Source organism: Erithacus rubecula, assembly GCF_903797595.1.
Source record: "Erithacus rubecula genome assembly, chromosome: 19".
Lineage (NCBI taxonomy): Eukaryota > Metazoa > Chordata > Aves > Passeriformes > Muscicapidae > Erithacus > Erithacus rubecula.
In genome coordinates this window covers 11,623,570-11,639,467 of record NC_136671.1, presented here as the reverse complement: position 1 = coordinate 11,639,467, position 15,898 = coordinate 11,623,570, and the positions used below count along the sequence as shown (strand labels likewise).

General features: G+C 54.8%; 1 protein-coding gene across 16 annotated transcripts in view; it reads left to right on the top strand.

Annotated features, from left to right (window-relative positions):
• NCOR2 (nuclear receptor corepressor 2) overlaps nt 1-15,898 on the top strand; it is a 222,085-nt gene that overhangs the window by 181,291 nt on the left and 24,896 nt on the right. For all 16 annotated transcript variants that reach the window (XM_079322088.1, XM_079322093.1, XM_079322087.1 and 13 more), the window contains 8 exons: nt 478-625; nt 3,014-3,557; nt 8,140-8,260; nt 9,117-9,357; nt 13,926-14,081; nt 14,520-14,659; nt 14,740-14,845; nt 15,454-15,558. In XM_079322088.1, the coding sequence (XP_079178214.1) occupies nt 478-625; nt 3,014-3,557; nt 8,140-8,260; nt 9,117-9,357; nt 13,926-14,081; nt 14,520-14,659; nt 14,740-14,845; nt 15,454-15,558 (1,561 nt within the window). The remainder of the gene's footprint in view (nt 1-477; nt 626-3,013; nt 3,558-8,139; nt 8,261-9,116; nt 9,358-13,925; nt 14,082-14,519; nt 14,660-14,739; nt 14,846-15,453; nt 15,559-15,898) is intronic.

Below are 15,898 nucleotides of genomic sequence, written 5' to 3'. Positions count from 1 at the left end.
CCTTATCTGCAGATAAGCGTCAAGTGCAGCCACACATGTTTGTGTAGCTCAGGTAGAGCCTGGAAATGCGCAGGAGCAGCACGTCCCACGTGTGTCACGGGCACACATGTGACCCCCAGGCTCTGGCCAGCCCTGCACTGGTGACCTCTGCATGCTTGTCCCTTATCCATGTACCTGTGCCATCCTTCCCCTGAACGCTCACTGCTGGCTGAGGCTGGAGCTCTCTGTGGAGCCAGGCTGGCCATTGCAGAGCAGTCAAAAGTTTTTGGCCAGGTGTCACCACACTGCCAGGCTTCCAACAGGCCAGTCTGCTCCCAAAGCCTGGTGCTCAGAGAGTTCACCCAGGGCAGGTGTCCCTGGCAGTGTGAGCATCCCTGGCAGTGTGAGCATCCCTCTTGACCCTTTGGGCAGAACCAGTGCTCTGCTCCCCCAGAACTCCCCTAGGCTTTGCTTCTCACCATTCCTCCTCTTCCCCAGGAGAAAGAGAGGAACGCCAAGAGGAAGAAGAAAAAAGGCGCGGCTGTTCAGAGCGAAGAAGCCGCTTTCCCTCCCGCAGCCGAGGACGAGGAGATGGAGGTGTCGGGGACGAGCGGCAACGAGGAGGAGATGGCAGAGGAGGCAGAAGGTGAGGCAGGTGGGGGATGTGGCAGGGAACGTGCTCAGCTCTGCTGGCTTTGCTGCCTGATCACAGCACACTGTGCAATGTCAGCCCTCACAAGGGGTCTGTCACCCCAAAGTCACACCGAGGGGACGGTGTCTCACAGCACTCGTGGCGTTCTGGATGCCTGTGGATTTCACACTTGCAAGGAGTGCCCTGGGTCACTGCCCTCCTCCCGTGTCTGTCTGGACACATGGCTATTTTGGGAGCCCTTTGGTTTCTGATTTCCGTCACTGTGCTTTCCAAGAGGCAGCAGCTTCCCAGGGCCTCGTGTAAATCACATTTCTTGGTGTTTTGCTTCACAGGAGAGTCCCTGCATGCTCTTAGCCACCACTGTGGGCTCTCATGGAGCTTATCATGGGCTCAAGGAGAGATAACCCACCAAGGTCTGTGTGTGCCCATCCCAGCAGGGCATGCTGCTTTCCTGGCCAGTGGAGTTCCCAGAGCCCAGCACTGGAGCAAAGGCAGGGGAAGCCTTGGTCTCCCACCAACAAGGCTGATGCACCTTATGGGGCTTTTCCTCCTCCTTTCCCTTTAAGGCAGCATTTTTCTCCCTCCCATCCATACCAAAGAAAGGAAACAACTTGAAAGTGACAATTTTCAGCTATTTACCGCTTAGAAAGCACAGCAGTTTGGAGTTCAGAGAAAATGCACACAATTTTCCAACAATGCCCATTTGACTTCTGTCAAAGGTATTTAATGACTTAACCAGCGCCTCTGGCACCACACTGGTTCCTGGCCTTAGCACCCAGGCTAATGGGACTTGAAATGGGAAATCTTTTTGAATTGTCCTTTTGAGTGACTCATTACAAGGCAGATTCCAGGTAAATCTTTGCACGAGGTGGTAGGTGACTCACAGGAGCAAAGGGAGAGGTAGTGACTGCTCTTTGTTAAGAGTGCTTGAGAGGAAACAACATGATTTTGAGATTAGAGTCTGATCTCTTGACATGCTTCTGAGCCTTACTATCCAGGCATTGGCTCTTGTTCTGCTGCTGGGATGCCCTACAGAGTTGAGGAAAAGCATGAGCAGGGGGATGAAATGTGATGGGCATGGAAGTGCCAGAGTGATGTTATGCAGGAGATGGGCACTGGCTCCAGGAGATGCTCAGACAATACCTTGCAGTTTCAGGGGCCCTGTGGCCAATCCAGGGACGGGGGGAAAGACTCGGTATGGAATTACAGTGTAGACTGTGGGTTCAGCATCTGGAGGGAATGCAAGGAAGTCTTGAGCTTGGGATGAGACACTGTTGATGTCTCAGCATGGCATTCAGAGTAGCATCAGGTGGCAGTTGAGAAGAGTTTTGTCCAACACACTGTGAACCTTGTCCTGGCTGGGTGATGAGACACCTCATTTCTTGTTTGCAAGTAAGATTGGAGTAGACTGAGATTCCTGATGAGTGTGGTATGATTTCACTCTGAGGACAGATGGGTGTGCTGTGATGTACAGCTCTCAGGACACAGTCCCTCTGTGGCACTCTCACCAGTGTTTGAAGGCTGGCTGAGCTGCTGTGGAGAGAGGCAAGTCAAGGGATGCATGTGAGGAAGCCTTTGGGGTGTGAGCGTGAGAGCCCTGCCCGGTGGGGACACGCTGGGACAGGACTGTGGAAATCTCCTGGTGTTCCTGGCCCTGGCCATGTTTGTCCAGCAGAGGCTTGGAGGGAGTGATCCTCTCCCCAGCTGTAGAAACAATCTCTTGGCAGCACCTACCTCTGAGCAGTGCATGGATGCTTGTGCTTCCAGCTCGCATCGAGCCGCCGGTGGCAGATCTGGGAGTGATCCTTCCCATGTAATAATTAACCTGTTCTGCAGCACTGCCAGCACTTTCCCTTCACTGACCCTGACCTCTTTTCTTCTGCCACCGGTGGCTTAAATAACAACAAACACGTGTAGTGTTTTGGGATGATCCCAGCTGCTCCAGGGGTGGCAGAGCCAGGGACACAGGTGACGTAAGTCAGCGAGCAGGGTGCCACTAAGGTGCCTGATCTGGGGCAGCTGATCAAGTGCATGGGTGAGAGGGCAAGAAGGAAGCAGATCTTGTCCTTTCAGACCAGCCAGCAGCCAGGGTTTTCCCTTAAAATCCAGCTTCCCAGTCACTCAGTCTCCAGGCTTTTGGGCGTGTGATTCTGTGTTTGGGTGGGGGTTAAGAGTCGTGCTGGGCGAGCAGAGGCCCCCAGAAGAGCCCTTTGCTAAGCAGGCTCTGGATGTGGGGATCCCAGCACAGCTCTCCCAGCCCCGGGATCATCTCCCCCTCAGAGGAACGAGGGCGTTCTCTTCCCAAGGGAGGGGGTGGAGGCAGCGATATGGGAAGCAAGAATCTCAGGCTGATCCTTATTTTTATTTCTTCCCTTTTCTCAGCTGCAGTAAATAACAGCTCCGACACCGAGAGCATTCCCTCGCCAAGGCCCGAAGCCAAAGAAGGAGGCGAAAGCGGGGCCAAGGCACCACCCGGGCCGGGAGGTGACGCCGGCACTGAGCCGGCAGTCAAGTGGGAAGAGGCTCCAGCACCCCCCGAGGCTGCCCCTGCTCCCCCAGCCAACCCCGCTCCTGCTGCCAGCCCCCAGCCAGACACAGCTCCGGAGGCACCCAGCGCCGAGGAGAAGCCGGAGGAGCTGGTGGTGGACGTGGTGAAAACGGAGGAGCCGGAGGAGAAGGCGAGCGAGGAGCCCTGCAAGAGCGAGGTGAAGAAGGAGGAGAGCGAAGAGAGCCAGGAGAAGGAGAAGGGGAATGACAAGAAGGTGGAAAGCGGCACTGGCAGCGCGGGGCCGGAGGGGCCGGCCAAGGCCGAGAAGAAGGAGAGCCACAAGGGCGGCAAAGGCGGCGCGGTGAACCCCGACAGCGACTCCAGCGCGACCTGCAGCGCCGACGAGATGGACGAGCAGGATGCCGTGGACAAGAGCAGGTAGGAGCAGAGGGACTGGGGGACCAGGGCACGGCCCCAGGGCCAGGTGAGCTCCTCCACTGCGTGTCACAACCCTTTGTGAGCTCCTCCTTGGGAGCAGCGCTGCTCAGGCGTTCCCCAGGCAAAGGGACTTGCCAGCTGTGTCCCCGTGTGCCCCCTGCTTTCAAAGGGGCTGTGACACAACAAGCAGTGGGATGTCCCAACGTAGGGGTGCTTCTGGGACATGGCCGTGGGCAGATGTTGGGTACAGAGCCACTGCATCTGCTGGTGGCAGCTGCCAGTCTGGCTGATGCAATGGAGCGGGATGTGCTCTCAGGGACAGAGGAGTTGTGCTGGTTTGCCAGCATCCGGGGCTGGGAACGGTTTCTGTCTGAGTTGGCATTGGCAGGAGTTGGTGGTTGGTTTCTGCCTGAGTTGGCATTATCCATCCTGGCCATAAAGGCAGGAGAATGTGGTGTGTGTGAGCTTTGTCTTCACCTGAGCCACTGCAGCCCCCAGCCCTCCACTCACCCCTAGGCCTGGCAGCCAGGAGTGCCTCAGACCCTTCATGGATGGCTCTTGGGACAGGGAGGACAAACACTGGCCTCCTCCTTGGAGAAACATCCTGCTCCCCTCCCAGCTTTTCCCACAGGGCCCTCCCCACCCAAGAGCCTCACAGATGGAGAGAGGGTTTTCCATTTTATAAAGAATACATGTGAATACACACATCTTTGTAGCGCTGAGTTTTGTGATGGCTCCTGGGCCAGGTAGGACTCCTGTGTACACCCTGCCATTGTATGTCAGGGCAGCAGTCCCTCCTTGACCCAGAGCTGGGCAGGGACTGAAGGCTGGCATCCAGCATCCAGTGTTGTGCAAGCATCTACGGGCTCACAGGGAGCAGTTTGGCAGCAAGATGGGTGCTGCCAGGCTGGGCAGGCTGCGTGCAGCGCTGTGGATGGGATTATTGGAAAAATAAAGTGATGGGATGAAGTCAGAGGGAGCTGTTGTGTATCCCAGGGCTCCAAATGGCCTCTGTGCTTCCCCTGTGATTGATGCAGGAGTCAGTGCAGAGCATCCTCTGGGGTGCAGCCCCTCGCTGCTGAGCAGCTGGAACAGCTGGCAGTGCCAGGGGGTGGTGTGGGTGCTGCTGGCCCTGGCCCCGTGGCAAGGCTGAGGCCTCTTGGCTGCAGTGCTCCTCTCCAGCAATGGCCAAAGTCCAGCACCACCCCTCCCCACCCTCCCCTGCTTCCCAGACAGGAGAAAATCTCCCAGTAAGGGAGAGTGAGGCCAGCAGGGCTGTCCTCCAGTTTAACATTAACCCAACGGAAAGCAGTGGCTTGTACCAACTTCTCAGCAGCACCAGGAGCAAGGAGTCGTCTTGGGAACGACTTTTCCATCAGGCTCCTCGCTGAGTCAGCGCCTATCTCTCTTGTCAAACAGTTCCCAGTTCCCAGGAATATTAAACATTAAACAGGCTCCCCGCAGCTGCCAGGCTGCTCTGTGATCCAGCGTGGTGGCACGGCCCAGAGCAGCAGAGCCTGCTGCCATGGCAGGGCAGGGCTGGCCAGGAAGCCCCCACAGGGCTGATCCTCAGCTGGCTCAGAGCTTTGGCACCTGTAGGAGACTATGGGATGGTGGTCAGAGAGATCTCTGTAAGCCAGGTCTTGAAACTTGTGATTTATTGCACTGGGCGTGGGTGAAAAGGGCCCTGCAGCAGCTCAGAGCAGGGCAGAAAGAGACAGGGGGGTAGTAAGAGCTCTAAGAGGTAAGAGAGTGGTAAGAGAATGAAGTAAGGGAGTGAAGTAAGAGGGAGATTTTCCCGTTTACAATACAATAAATCTTCTATGTTGAATATTCTAATTTCCACTAACCAATCTAATACAAGATATAAATCCTACAGCATTTACATACAGCCTATAAGAATCATTAGTTACCACAATGTGTTATACTTTGAACCTTAAAAGCTACTCTTTGGACCCCTCTGCCAAGCTAGCAGGGTTTTCTCTGACCTTTGGACCATTGTGCTATCAAGAGGGGATTACTTTTGGCCAGCCATCCCATTGTATTCCAGTTATTTAGTAGCTAAGGTTTGGTATCTCAAAGATGGCTTTCATTGCAATCTCACTCACGGTTTCCATATTCTCAGAATCATTTGCTAGGCAGTCATACAAGGTTTTGCTGATGCACCCATCCCAGCAGGCACACGCAGGGGCTGGGTGCCCTTGCCAGGCGTGGCTCCCCCGTGCCCAGGGCTGCCCACGGGCGCCGAGCGGCCGCGTGAGCCGCCCCGGCACCGCGGCACCGCTGCTCGCCGCCCACCCGGCCCCGCGCCGCGTGGGTGCTCCTCCCCGCCTTGTGAAAGCAGCAAGCTGTCCCCAGCATCTCCCAGAAGGGGACAGAGGGTGGCTGGGGTGTCCCCGCGGTGAGAGAGGAAAGGGTTCACGGGAGGGGCAGCCTTTTTTTGGTGCTGCGGCAGTTGACGCTAGCGGGGACGTGCCCGGGGTTGGGGAGGCGCAGGCTGAGCTCATGCGAGCCGAAGGAGGCAGCTGGCTGGCTGTGGTTCCCTGCAGCAAGGGCTGCAGGAGGGCTGCTGCCAGCACGGCCAAGATGTGGTTCAGCAGGAGGTCACGCCAGGTGGGGACGTGTGAGGGAGGCCACCCGCAGCTCCTGCAGACCTGTGAGGATCAGGAGACACCTGCACCCGCCATCCCCGTGCTGCATATCCCATTGCTCAGCTCTGGGTGCAGGGACTCTGCCAGTGCCGTGTTGGAGCCCTGTCTCTGCCTTGGGGAGCCCATTGTGGAGATCTGGTAGCCTCTGCCTTTACACAGCTACTGTGGAGTCACGCTTGGCTGGGTCATGGGTCAGCTGTTGAATTAGTCCCCATCCATCTCCAGGGCAGAAAGAGTATGGGAAGTGCAGTGTCATGGTCATCCCCAAAGCTTTGTGCCTGGGAGGGGACATTTCCATGCTGTGAGCCTGCCAATCCCTTCCTGCTCTTTCTCCCATCCTTCCCAATGCCATCATCCATCTTAAGGCACTGGTCCTTGGGTTTGGGAGGTGCTGCATTGGCAGCAGGTGGATAAGAGATGCCAGGAATTGTTCACATGGTGATTTCCAGAGCAAAGCATCCAACAGACATCCCATTGTCTGGCGCAAGATCTGCTGGGAGGGACGTAATAAATTAGGCAATTTGCATGTTGATGAATTTAATCCTGACTTTGGCTTCCGAAGCATCAGGATCCTTGAGGGCTTCAGGAAACCTGAAGATCTTGAGGGTGCTTAAAGGGACTTTAAGGGTGCTTAAATGTACCTCTTCAAGCACCAACGAGTGCACGAAGCAGCTGCTGGGGTGGCAGTTCCACAGCTCAGCGTGGCAGGAAGGTCTCAGGAACAAGTTCTGGGTGTCCTTGTCCCCAGCCTTGTGTCTCTGCAGATTTTGGGGCGTTGCACCCCTCCAGGAGTGTGGTTTCACAAAACCCATGTGGCTCTGCAGGCAGACATCATTGGGATTATTTAGGGAAGAGTTCAAATTTGCTGTCCCTTGGTTGGTTTCCCCTGGGTTCCTAGCCCTTGTCCCAGTGTGGAGGGGGGTTCCCTTCCCCTCTGATGGCACACACTGTGCAGAGTTAGGGCTGGGGCAGTCCCAGCACCATGATGAGTTTATTCCCCACACATGGCCCCGCCACACTTGTTTATTCATCCAAGGGTGAGCATGGAATGACCTTGAAATTTATAGGCTGAAGAGAACACTGAAATAACAGCTAAAATAAACAAATCAAGCTGTAAAGCTTGAAAACTATGAACTGGCTTCAAAATATTGGAGTCAGGAGGGGGGGAAAACAGAGATGGCCTGGGCAGACGTGGTCCCTGAGGTTTCAGCATAAGCTCAGAGCTGGACACACTGAGGGTTTCACCCATGGGCTTTGCACTCCTCCATCCTACCCCATTTTGGTGGCACCATGGGGATGCCCCCCATGTTTGCACAGGGCTGAGTGTCTGCCAGGCAGCTCAAACAGCCAAGGGGAAGAGCGAATGGTGAGGGTGCAGGGCTACACAGCTGCTGGGCTGCTGAGTACCAAATCCATCCAAATCCAGCCTCTCGTCTTTCAAATGACCCAAGGGCCTGAGTTGCTGCACATGGTGCCTTGGCCTGGCCTTAGCACCTTGATAAAAGACAGTCCTTGAAGAAGAGCATGAAGCTAATCTCCAGCTCTGGGTAAACCCTACATGTGAGCTCTGGAGGGTAGCATGATGTCCAAATGAAATCTGAGCTGGTCCCCTCACTCCATAACACCCAGCTCTGGAGTTCATTTTCCCTCAGGTTTATTCTGGACAGCAGCAAATTTGCTAGAAATAGCATGGAGATGAGGGAAAGTGGGCTCAAGAGCCTCTTGAGGCAGACATAAGGGTCTTGTTAGAACATGCAGTCCCATGGGAGTTGTCTTTGAGCCCAGATTCCCAGCAGCGAGCAGCGGTCCAACACGCCCCTCTCTGATGAGAGGATGTCCTGTGGGTTTGGCAGCCCAAAGCAGGGGTGCACGGTGTGGGGGAGCCTTGGGGCATTGAGCTGTCCATGGCTGATGTTGTGTTTTGGTTCCAGGTTGCTGTCCCCCCGGCCCAGCCTGCTCAGCACCCCCAGTGATGCCAGGCTCAACTCCTCGCCGCAGAAGCCGCTGGACCTGAAACAGCTGAAGCAGAGAGCTGCTGCCATCCCTCCCATTGTGAGTGCCCTGCTGGAGAGGGCTGGAGCACAGCCTGTGCCTCGTGCATGCTCTCCCTCTGGGCTCCTGGTGTGTGTCAGGGTTCAAGGATGTGCTGCTCCCTGGGGATGGCCTCTGCTCCGCAGAGAGCTGTGCCTGTGTGATGTGAGCCCTGGCCAGGCAAGGTGCTCCCTGTGCAGAGCATGTTCCCAGCTGCTGGAGCAACTCTGCCAGCAGCATTTGGATGTCTCTTGAGCTCTTTTATCAGAAAATCGTGGGAGGTCTGGACAGAAAAAGCTTCTCATTGCCACATGACTGCTGCCTCCCATTGCTTTAAAAAGAAAGAGTGCACCTTCCCAGCCCTGCACTTCATCTCGTGCTTGAAGGATGTCACCTTCCTCACCCAGGAGCTTTGCTTGGTCCCCCTTTTTGACTGCCCAGTAGCCATGTACTAAAAGTACTGACAGAGTGGCTTGGGCTGTGAGAAGAAGCATTCTGGTATCTCCAGGGTCAGCACTGGATGGGCAGGGAGGAAATCCCTGCTTTGGGGTTTGCATGCACAGGGAGGACCCATTCCTGATGCTTTTCCAGTTTCCCATATTCCAGCTTAAGATGTGGCTGCTGTAATGTAAATTCTGGCAAAAGCTACAAGCATGTTACTATAGATTAGAGGTTTTGCACAAGTCTGACTCTCTCCTGTAGTACCACCAGCACAGAGCTGATACTCTTGTCTTGGGCTTTTTTAATCTCCTGTGGCTAGTGAGCTATGAAGCCCCTAAGATAGTGTGGGACAGATCCTTCTCACAACTCCTGATGTCTTCAAGATTGTTCTGAATGCCAACAGCCCATGATGAGTGTCACCACCTCTGCTTTGCAGATTTCAGAAGGTTTCTCAGAGGGGGTGCTGCAGAGTGGAAGCGCGAAGCCTCAGGTGCCTCCCCACGCCTTGGCTCTCTACCAGCAGCAGATCACAAAAGCCCACGAGTCTGCCCGTGAGGACGTGCCCCCCAGCAAGCTCTGCCAGCCCCAGCAGCAGCAGCAGGCTGAGAAGGAGCAGCAGCAGCCCAGCAGCAGCCCCAGGGGGAAGAGCCGGAGCCCCGCCGTTGGTGACAAGGAAGGTGGGGCTGTGTGTGTGTTTATCCGTGTGCAGCTGTACACAGCCAGCAGCTTCCCCCTCTTAGGTGAAAGCTTGTTTCGACCCCTGAAAGCTCTTTAATGGCATCTTGAGGCAGGACGAGAGAGGCATGGCTAATTTCCCATGTTCATTAGACAGTACACGATGTCTCATTGAGCCTACAGCAAAGGCTGGGCAGTGTGGAGCGCTGAGGAGGTGAAGATTGCCTTTATTAGCATCTGCCATTCACCAGAGAGCAGAGGGGCCTGGAGGCATGCCAAGGCTCTGGGTACAATGGCTCTTTTCTACCTTGCTGGCTTTCTATAAAGAATGCTTTTAATGCACAGCGGGGACCATTATTTCATTTAAAATCAATGCTAATACTGTGACTCGGAGTCCAAAGGTTCCTGTAAAGATTCCCAGTGCTTTCTCCCCGGAATAGCTCTGATGTGGTTTGGCTGCCTAATGAGCAATTCAGAAGTTCCCACCGTAGAGCATCTGAAACATTATTAGCTTGATCACCTGGGGATCAAGGTTAAGGAGAGACGGGAAGTCCTGATGAGACCATCCTCTAAATGTGTTTTTAATCGGAGTGTTAGGTTCTGTTCCAGTTTGGAGTCTGTGTCCCTGCCCCCCTTGCCAGCCCGTTGCTCTGTTGTTAAGGAAGGTGAGAGGCTGCCACCAATGGCACACTCAGGAGCCAGGAATGGGTACAATGTCCACCAGTGCTGGATCCTGAACAGGAATGGGTGCAGCTGCAAAAATCACCTGCTTGTGCATGGAAGAGGAGGGTGAACAAGACTGCACTGGACTTGGGCTGTGATTTTTGCTGGAAAATCACAGCACAAGTTCAGCCTCAGGCTGCCAGGATTGTAGCAGTCTGCTCTGCAGTGCCCAGGCCAGGTAGTTATTCCTCAAGCTGTCATGTCCCTCTGGACAGAAGGATGTACTTGCAAGAAGAATTGGTTGCTGGCACTTGGCCACAGTTTTTTCAAACAATAAATAGCACCATGTGTGCATCACACCTTCAGCATGTTTTGCATATAAGCAAGGAAGGTGACTGCTCACCTTGCAAGAAAGGGAGTTTCCCCTAAGCTGTTGTGTTGCCACCCGTGAAGTCCCATTTGCAGTAGATCTTATCCTGCTGTGCTCCTGTTTGCTGCTCAGGTGGAACAGTTCCCCTCCAGCTCTTCCCCCCCAGTGGCAGGTAATCAGGTTTGATCTCCTGTGCCTAATCCTGTGCAGATCTGATGCTGCACTGCTCAGCTTCTTTGTGAGCTGGGTGCCACAGCCAGCACTCCAGCCCAGAGCTCTGCATCACCCATGTCCCAGTGCTGCAGCTCCAGCTTCCTCCTGGCCACAGGAGGATGAGGAGGTGAGGCAGATCAATGGGTATGAGGTACAAGGCAGGGTTTAGGGGTTGAAGTCACCCACTCTGTTCCACAGCCTGCTGGCACCGTTTTCAAATCCAATGATCTGTTACCCAGGTGGATCTTTTGTTGCTTTGTTCTCCACTAGGCACTAATGATATGAAGCACTTTATTCTCTCCTCTGTGCAGCTCTGAATCTTTCATGTTAATGAAAGTAATTATGCCTCCCTATATCCCTGCAAACATCTCAGCAGGTCTTGGGCTCCAGCTGTGTGCTCTCCAAGCCCTGTGTGGCTGTGCATCTGTGCTGGGTGCCACAGTGGGTCTGGAATGCATGTGGACCCCAGGGAGACCTAGGCAGGTCTCCCCTGTTCATGATGGGAATGCATCTCCCTTTTGAAAAGCAGCAGGTTTGTGATGAGTCACCTCGAGGGGAGAAATCAAGTCCCCCAAAGCCCTGGTTTCAGTTCAAGTATGGACTCAGACACCATCTCAGTTCTGTCTCTGCCTCTTGGAACACATCCTGGCTGTGGGTCAGGGGTTAGAAGGGAGATAGCCAGATAGTCCTGGCAAATCTGTGTGCATCCCTTCCCTCCCCTGCTTTCCAAGGCATCCCAGTGAAGTGGCAAGCATCCAGCCTCAGACACTGTGCTGCCACATGGCTTGGAGCTACAAGGGAGGGTCCAGCCCCCTCTGGAGAGCAGCCCTGTGCCACCTCCCAGCAAGGGGCTGACTCCACCAGAGCAGTACTCCTGTTCTTGATAAGAGAGCCTGAACTCCTGCAGCTGCTCCGGGATGCACATCCCTCCCTCGAGCCGCGCTGGCTCCGCTTCAAAGCCGCGTCGTGCACACATCCTGGCCGAGGCATCGCTGGCTGCGGCTCCATCGCCCTGGAGGGCGGCCAGCCAGCCAGCCCTGCCTTCTGAGCACTCCCTGCCTCCAGCAGGAGCTGGGGCTGGGCAGGGGCAGGGGCAGGGGCAGGGGCAGGGGCAGGGGCAGGGGCAGGCAGCGCCCCGGCAGGCGGGCGGGTCCTCTGGCGGTGCCGAGCGCCGTCGGGCGAAGCGCGGTCATCGCCCGGCGCTGGCAGCGCCAGTGCCCTGTCCTGGGCTGATTTAGTTGTGTTTCCTTTGGCCTTTGGAGGCGATGGGGAGCCAAGAGCATTAATTTGGATGACGGATCATATAAACTCTGACTCCTTCTCTCCCATTCCAGGGACTTGATAAACGGTAATAGGAACTCTCTCTTCCCCGTGTAAGTGCTATTTTATCAAAAGCTGGCTGAGTTATAGCCACCCTCTAATGCGGGGGCAATTAGGAACTGGCCACATTTCACAGGCTGGAGAGGCTTGCAGGGGAGGGGATGGCTCCCACGGGGAGGGGAGGAGGATGAGGCTCTCCAAGAGCCATCCAGGGTGCACACAGCCTTGGCTGACGGTGCCTTGGCGTCAGGGAGCATCTTCAGCTGGGAGATCCCAGCGCTGTTTGCCCCCCACGCAAGCAGAGCTGGGGCCGAGCTGAAGGGGAGAAGATCAGGGAGTGTTGGATGTGCCAGAGGCTCTCCATCAGTGAGGAGGATGTGCCTGGATTCCTCTCTGTTGGCAGGATGAAGGGAGCCTCTCTGGGAGGCACAGGGACAGAAGAGGCCACAGCCAAGGTCTGGTCCCACCAGGCTGCAGAGGTGTGAGTGGCTGCACACCTCTGTGTGCCCAGAATGGATTTCTTCTCTCACTGAAGCAGACAAGAATAATCTCCCAGCTTCTGAGTACCCTGAGCATTAATAACGATAATGTAGTAAAGCCTCATTAAATTGGGCCTCTGATAATCTACTTGCCCTATTATTAGGCTTAGCAGGATTCAGCATCTATTTTTATCAAAAATTGATGGTTAAAGGCTGGGCTCATTTGTGACTGCTATTGTTTACTGCCCAGTTTCTAATTTCTGGTCAATGTAAACGTTACACAGGTAGATCTGGGGAGGAAGGGCAGTGCAAAATGAAGTGTTTATTGATTAGAAGCAAATCCTACCAAACCTGCCTCTAATCCATGCAGAAAAGGCTGTCTCATCCCTCTGCTCAGCCAAGCGTGAGGATGCACTTGGCATGGAGCTGGTGCAAATGAAGCCTCTCTTTTCCTCAGCATCTTTCAGCACATGGCAGGATTCAGGTGTTGCCAGCACAGCTCCTCCATCATTAAGCTCTTCTTGGCCTCCCATCAGCCTTTTTATAGCCAGGATGAACCCAGCCTGGTATCCAGGATGCCCTGAACCAGGTAATTTTGGGAAGCTTTCCTGCCCCAGCCTGTGCCTCACAGAGACCAGTGAGCCTCCCTAATTTCCCTCATTTGGTTGTTCCACAGAGCCAGTCTCCATCTTCCTTTGCCTTTGACAGTCTGGAGCAGTGTGCTTGTCCCAGGTGTTCAGAGAACATCCCTGTGTTATTCCCTTGCTGTCTGAGAAACTGATACCATTATTTCTGGTCCCTTCCCACAGCCTACAAAAGGTTTATAGCCAGTCTGTAAGATCAGCTGAGCTTTCACATCTCTGTGTGATGTAGGGATGAGCCTGTCCCTGGTGTGGTGGCACTGTAGTGGTCCTGGCAGTGGCCTGGGGCTCTGCAGGCACCCCATGCCCAGCTGCACACCACAGTGTAGTCAGCAGTGAGCTGGTGCCCTCTGGATGCCCCCATGCACCAGGGGAATGCCAACATTGCTGCTTCTTGGCTTTAACCTCAGGGGAGGATTTGGCAGCATCATCATTAATCCTCCAGCCCTGCCATGCTGGGATGATGTGGAGCTGTGGGCACAGGCAGGAGCTGCCCAGGAGCAATTCACTAATGGCCAGGTCCTGGCAGGGAGCTGGACTCTGAGACCAGCTGAATGCCAAATGCCATCTCTCCTGGGTGAGGTGGGATGGCACCAGGTCCATGGAGCTTCCTGCAGGCAGTGAGCACCAGCAGAGTCACCATCAGACATCCCACCACACTTTAAATCTGAGTAAAATAAATGCTGTCAAATCCAGGAGGTGACACTGAGCTTTTTCCTTTTACTTTGGCTGGGGAGTTCATCCCTCACCTCATGGCCAATTTGGACTGAACTGGAACCATCTCCTGTGCTTGGAGCTGGCTCTTGCTCCCCTGCCTGTGCTCTTAGGGACCCCTCACTCATGGTGGCCACTGACCATGCAGTTTCTTTCTGTGTCTTTTGCAGAGAAGTCTGTGCATTTCTCAGCCATTGCAGAGGCTCAGAAGCTGAGTGCAGAGTCCATGGCTGCCTCGTGCTGGCCCCCTGTTCTCTCCTACCCCCGGGATGTGATCAAAACTTCTCCCCAGGCAGAGCCCCACTTGTTCCAGTATAACCCACCAGGCAAGTACAACCACTGGCTGCATGGAGTGTGCCCCCCTGCCTGATCTGGGACTGACACAGAGGCTGTGCTTACAGCCAGCATCACAGGTTGGGCTGTTCAGAGGTCCCAGGGTGGTCAGGAGTGTGTCCCAGCTCTGGCTGGGGCAGGTGTAGGATGTGGTTTGTCATAGAGCAGTGTGGGTGCAAAGTCAGGCAGGTTTTATTCCTCACTGCACTGTCCTCTCTGGCTGGAGGGCAGACAGGTCAGGCACAGCTCATCCTCTGGCTGCACAGGGGACAAGGCAGTAATTTAAACTATTCCAGTCCTTTCCAAAATGCCTGTGTGACTTGGAGCCTGGTGCAGGCTGACAGCCAGCTCTGCTCCCTCCTGTGCCCCTTTGCTGGCTGCAGCCTCTCTGCCTGCCCTCAGTCTCACTGACATTTGTGTTCTCCTCACAGGACACCCCATCCCTCTCAACCTGCATGAGAGCTCTCGCTCTGGGCTGCAGAGATTAGCCAGCATCTCCAACCCTCCTCCCCTCATCTCCTCCACCAAGCACCCCTCAGTGCTGGAGAGATCCGTGGGATCCATTTCCCAGGTAGGCCAGTGATGGTGTGAGTGCTGGGGGTGCCCCACAGGGACCATCAGCTGCTCCTGACCTCTCCTCTTGCCCCACAGGGAATGCCCATCCAGCTCCACACACCCTACAGCCCCGAGCACGCCAAGGTCCCCGTGGGCTCCATCACCATGGGCCTGCCACTGACCATGGATCCCAAGAAACTGGGTGAGCAATTGGGAGATGAGTTGTTTCTTACAGGCTCTGAGCTTGCCAGAAGCTTAAGGGAAAGGAGGAACACAGGGCACAGCAAGGGAGCACAGAGAACTGCTAAGAGGATGAAAGGATTAGTCCATCAGGGGAGCAGAGACACAGGGAGCTAAATTTGTTCAGTATGGGAAAGCAACAACTCGGTCAGGGACACTTCCCAGCCTATAAATACCCTTCAGGTAATACTGTGATCGAAGGAAGGAAATATATTGTTGCTCCCCAGACTGGTAGGATAAAGAGTAAATAGCCTGAAGTGAACAAAGAAAGTGTTTAGTCTGCAGATTTGGAAGCTTTTCTTACCAGCAGGAGGGAATGGGTGAGGGATCAAGCCTGGGGAGGAGAGATATGAGCTCTGTTTCCCACTGTGTGTGGATCCTGTTATAAACCAGCACAGAATTTTCAATGTTAACTCTGCTCCTGGTGTGGGCAGTGCCAGGGCAAAGGATCTTCCTTGGGGAAGCCCATCCCAAAGAGCTGGGAATGCCAAAGGTGCCAAGAAGGTGCTGCCTCCAGGAGCTGTGCCCCATGTCCTGCACCTGTGCTGATACATGGTTCATGTTTTTCAGTGCCTTTTCCTGGAGTAAAGCAGGAACAACTTTCTCCTAGAAGCCAGGCCAGCCAGCCTGAAAGTCTGGTTCTGCAGCCATCCCAGGAGGGCTCCATCCTGAGGGGTGAGGACCCAGCTGTGGAGGGAGGGGTGCTGGCCCTGCCAGCCTGGGGAGTGCCACACTGGCTGCAGCTGCCCAGTGATCTCAGGTTTGGCCAAAGGGGTCTCTGTCTCCTTTCCTGCCTCCCCAAATTAGGGCCTCGGGTTGATTCTGGTGGAGGTTTTGTGTTCTAAGGGGCACCTGAAAATCTGTTGCTTAAGACAAAGCAAGACCTGTCTAAATCACATTAATTGGTGTTTTCATGCTCCTTATTGTTGCTGCTGCAGCTGGACAGGGTCCCCATTTTGGTTCAATACAGCCCTCAGGGATTTCTCTCCCCATTAACCAGGCAGAAGAAAATAAA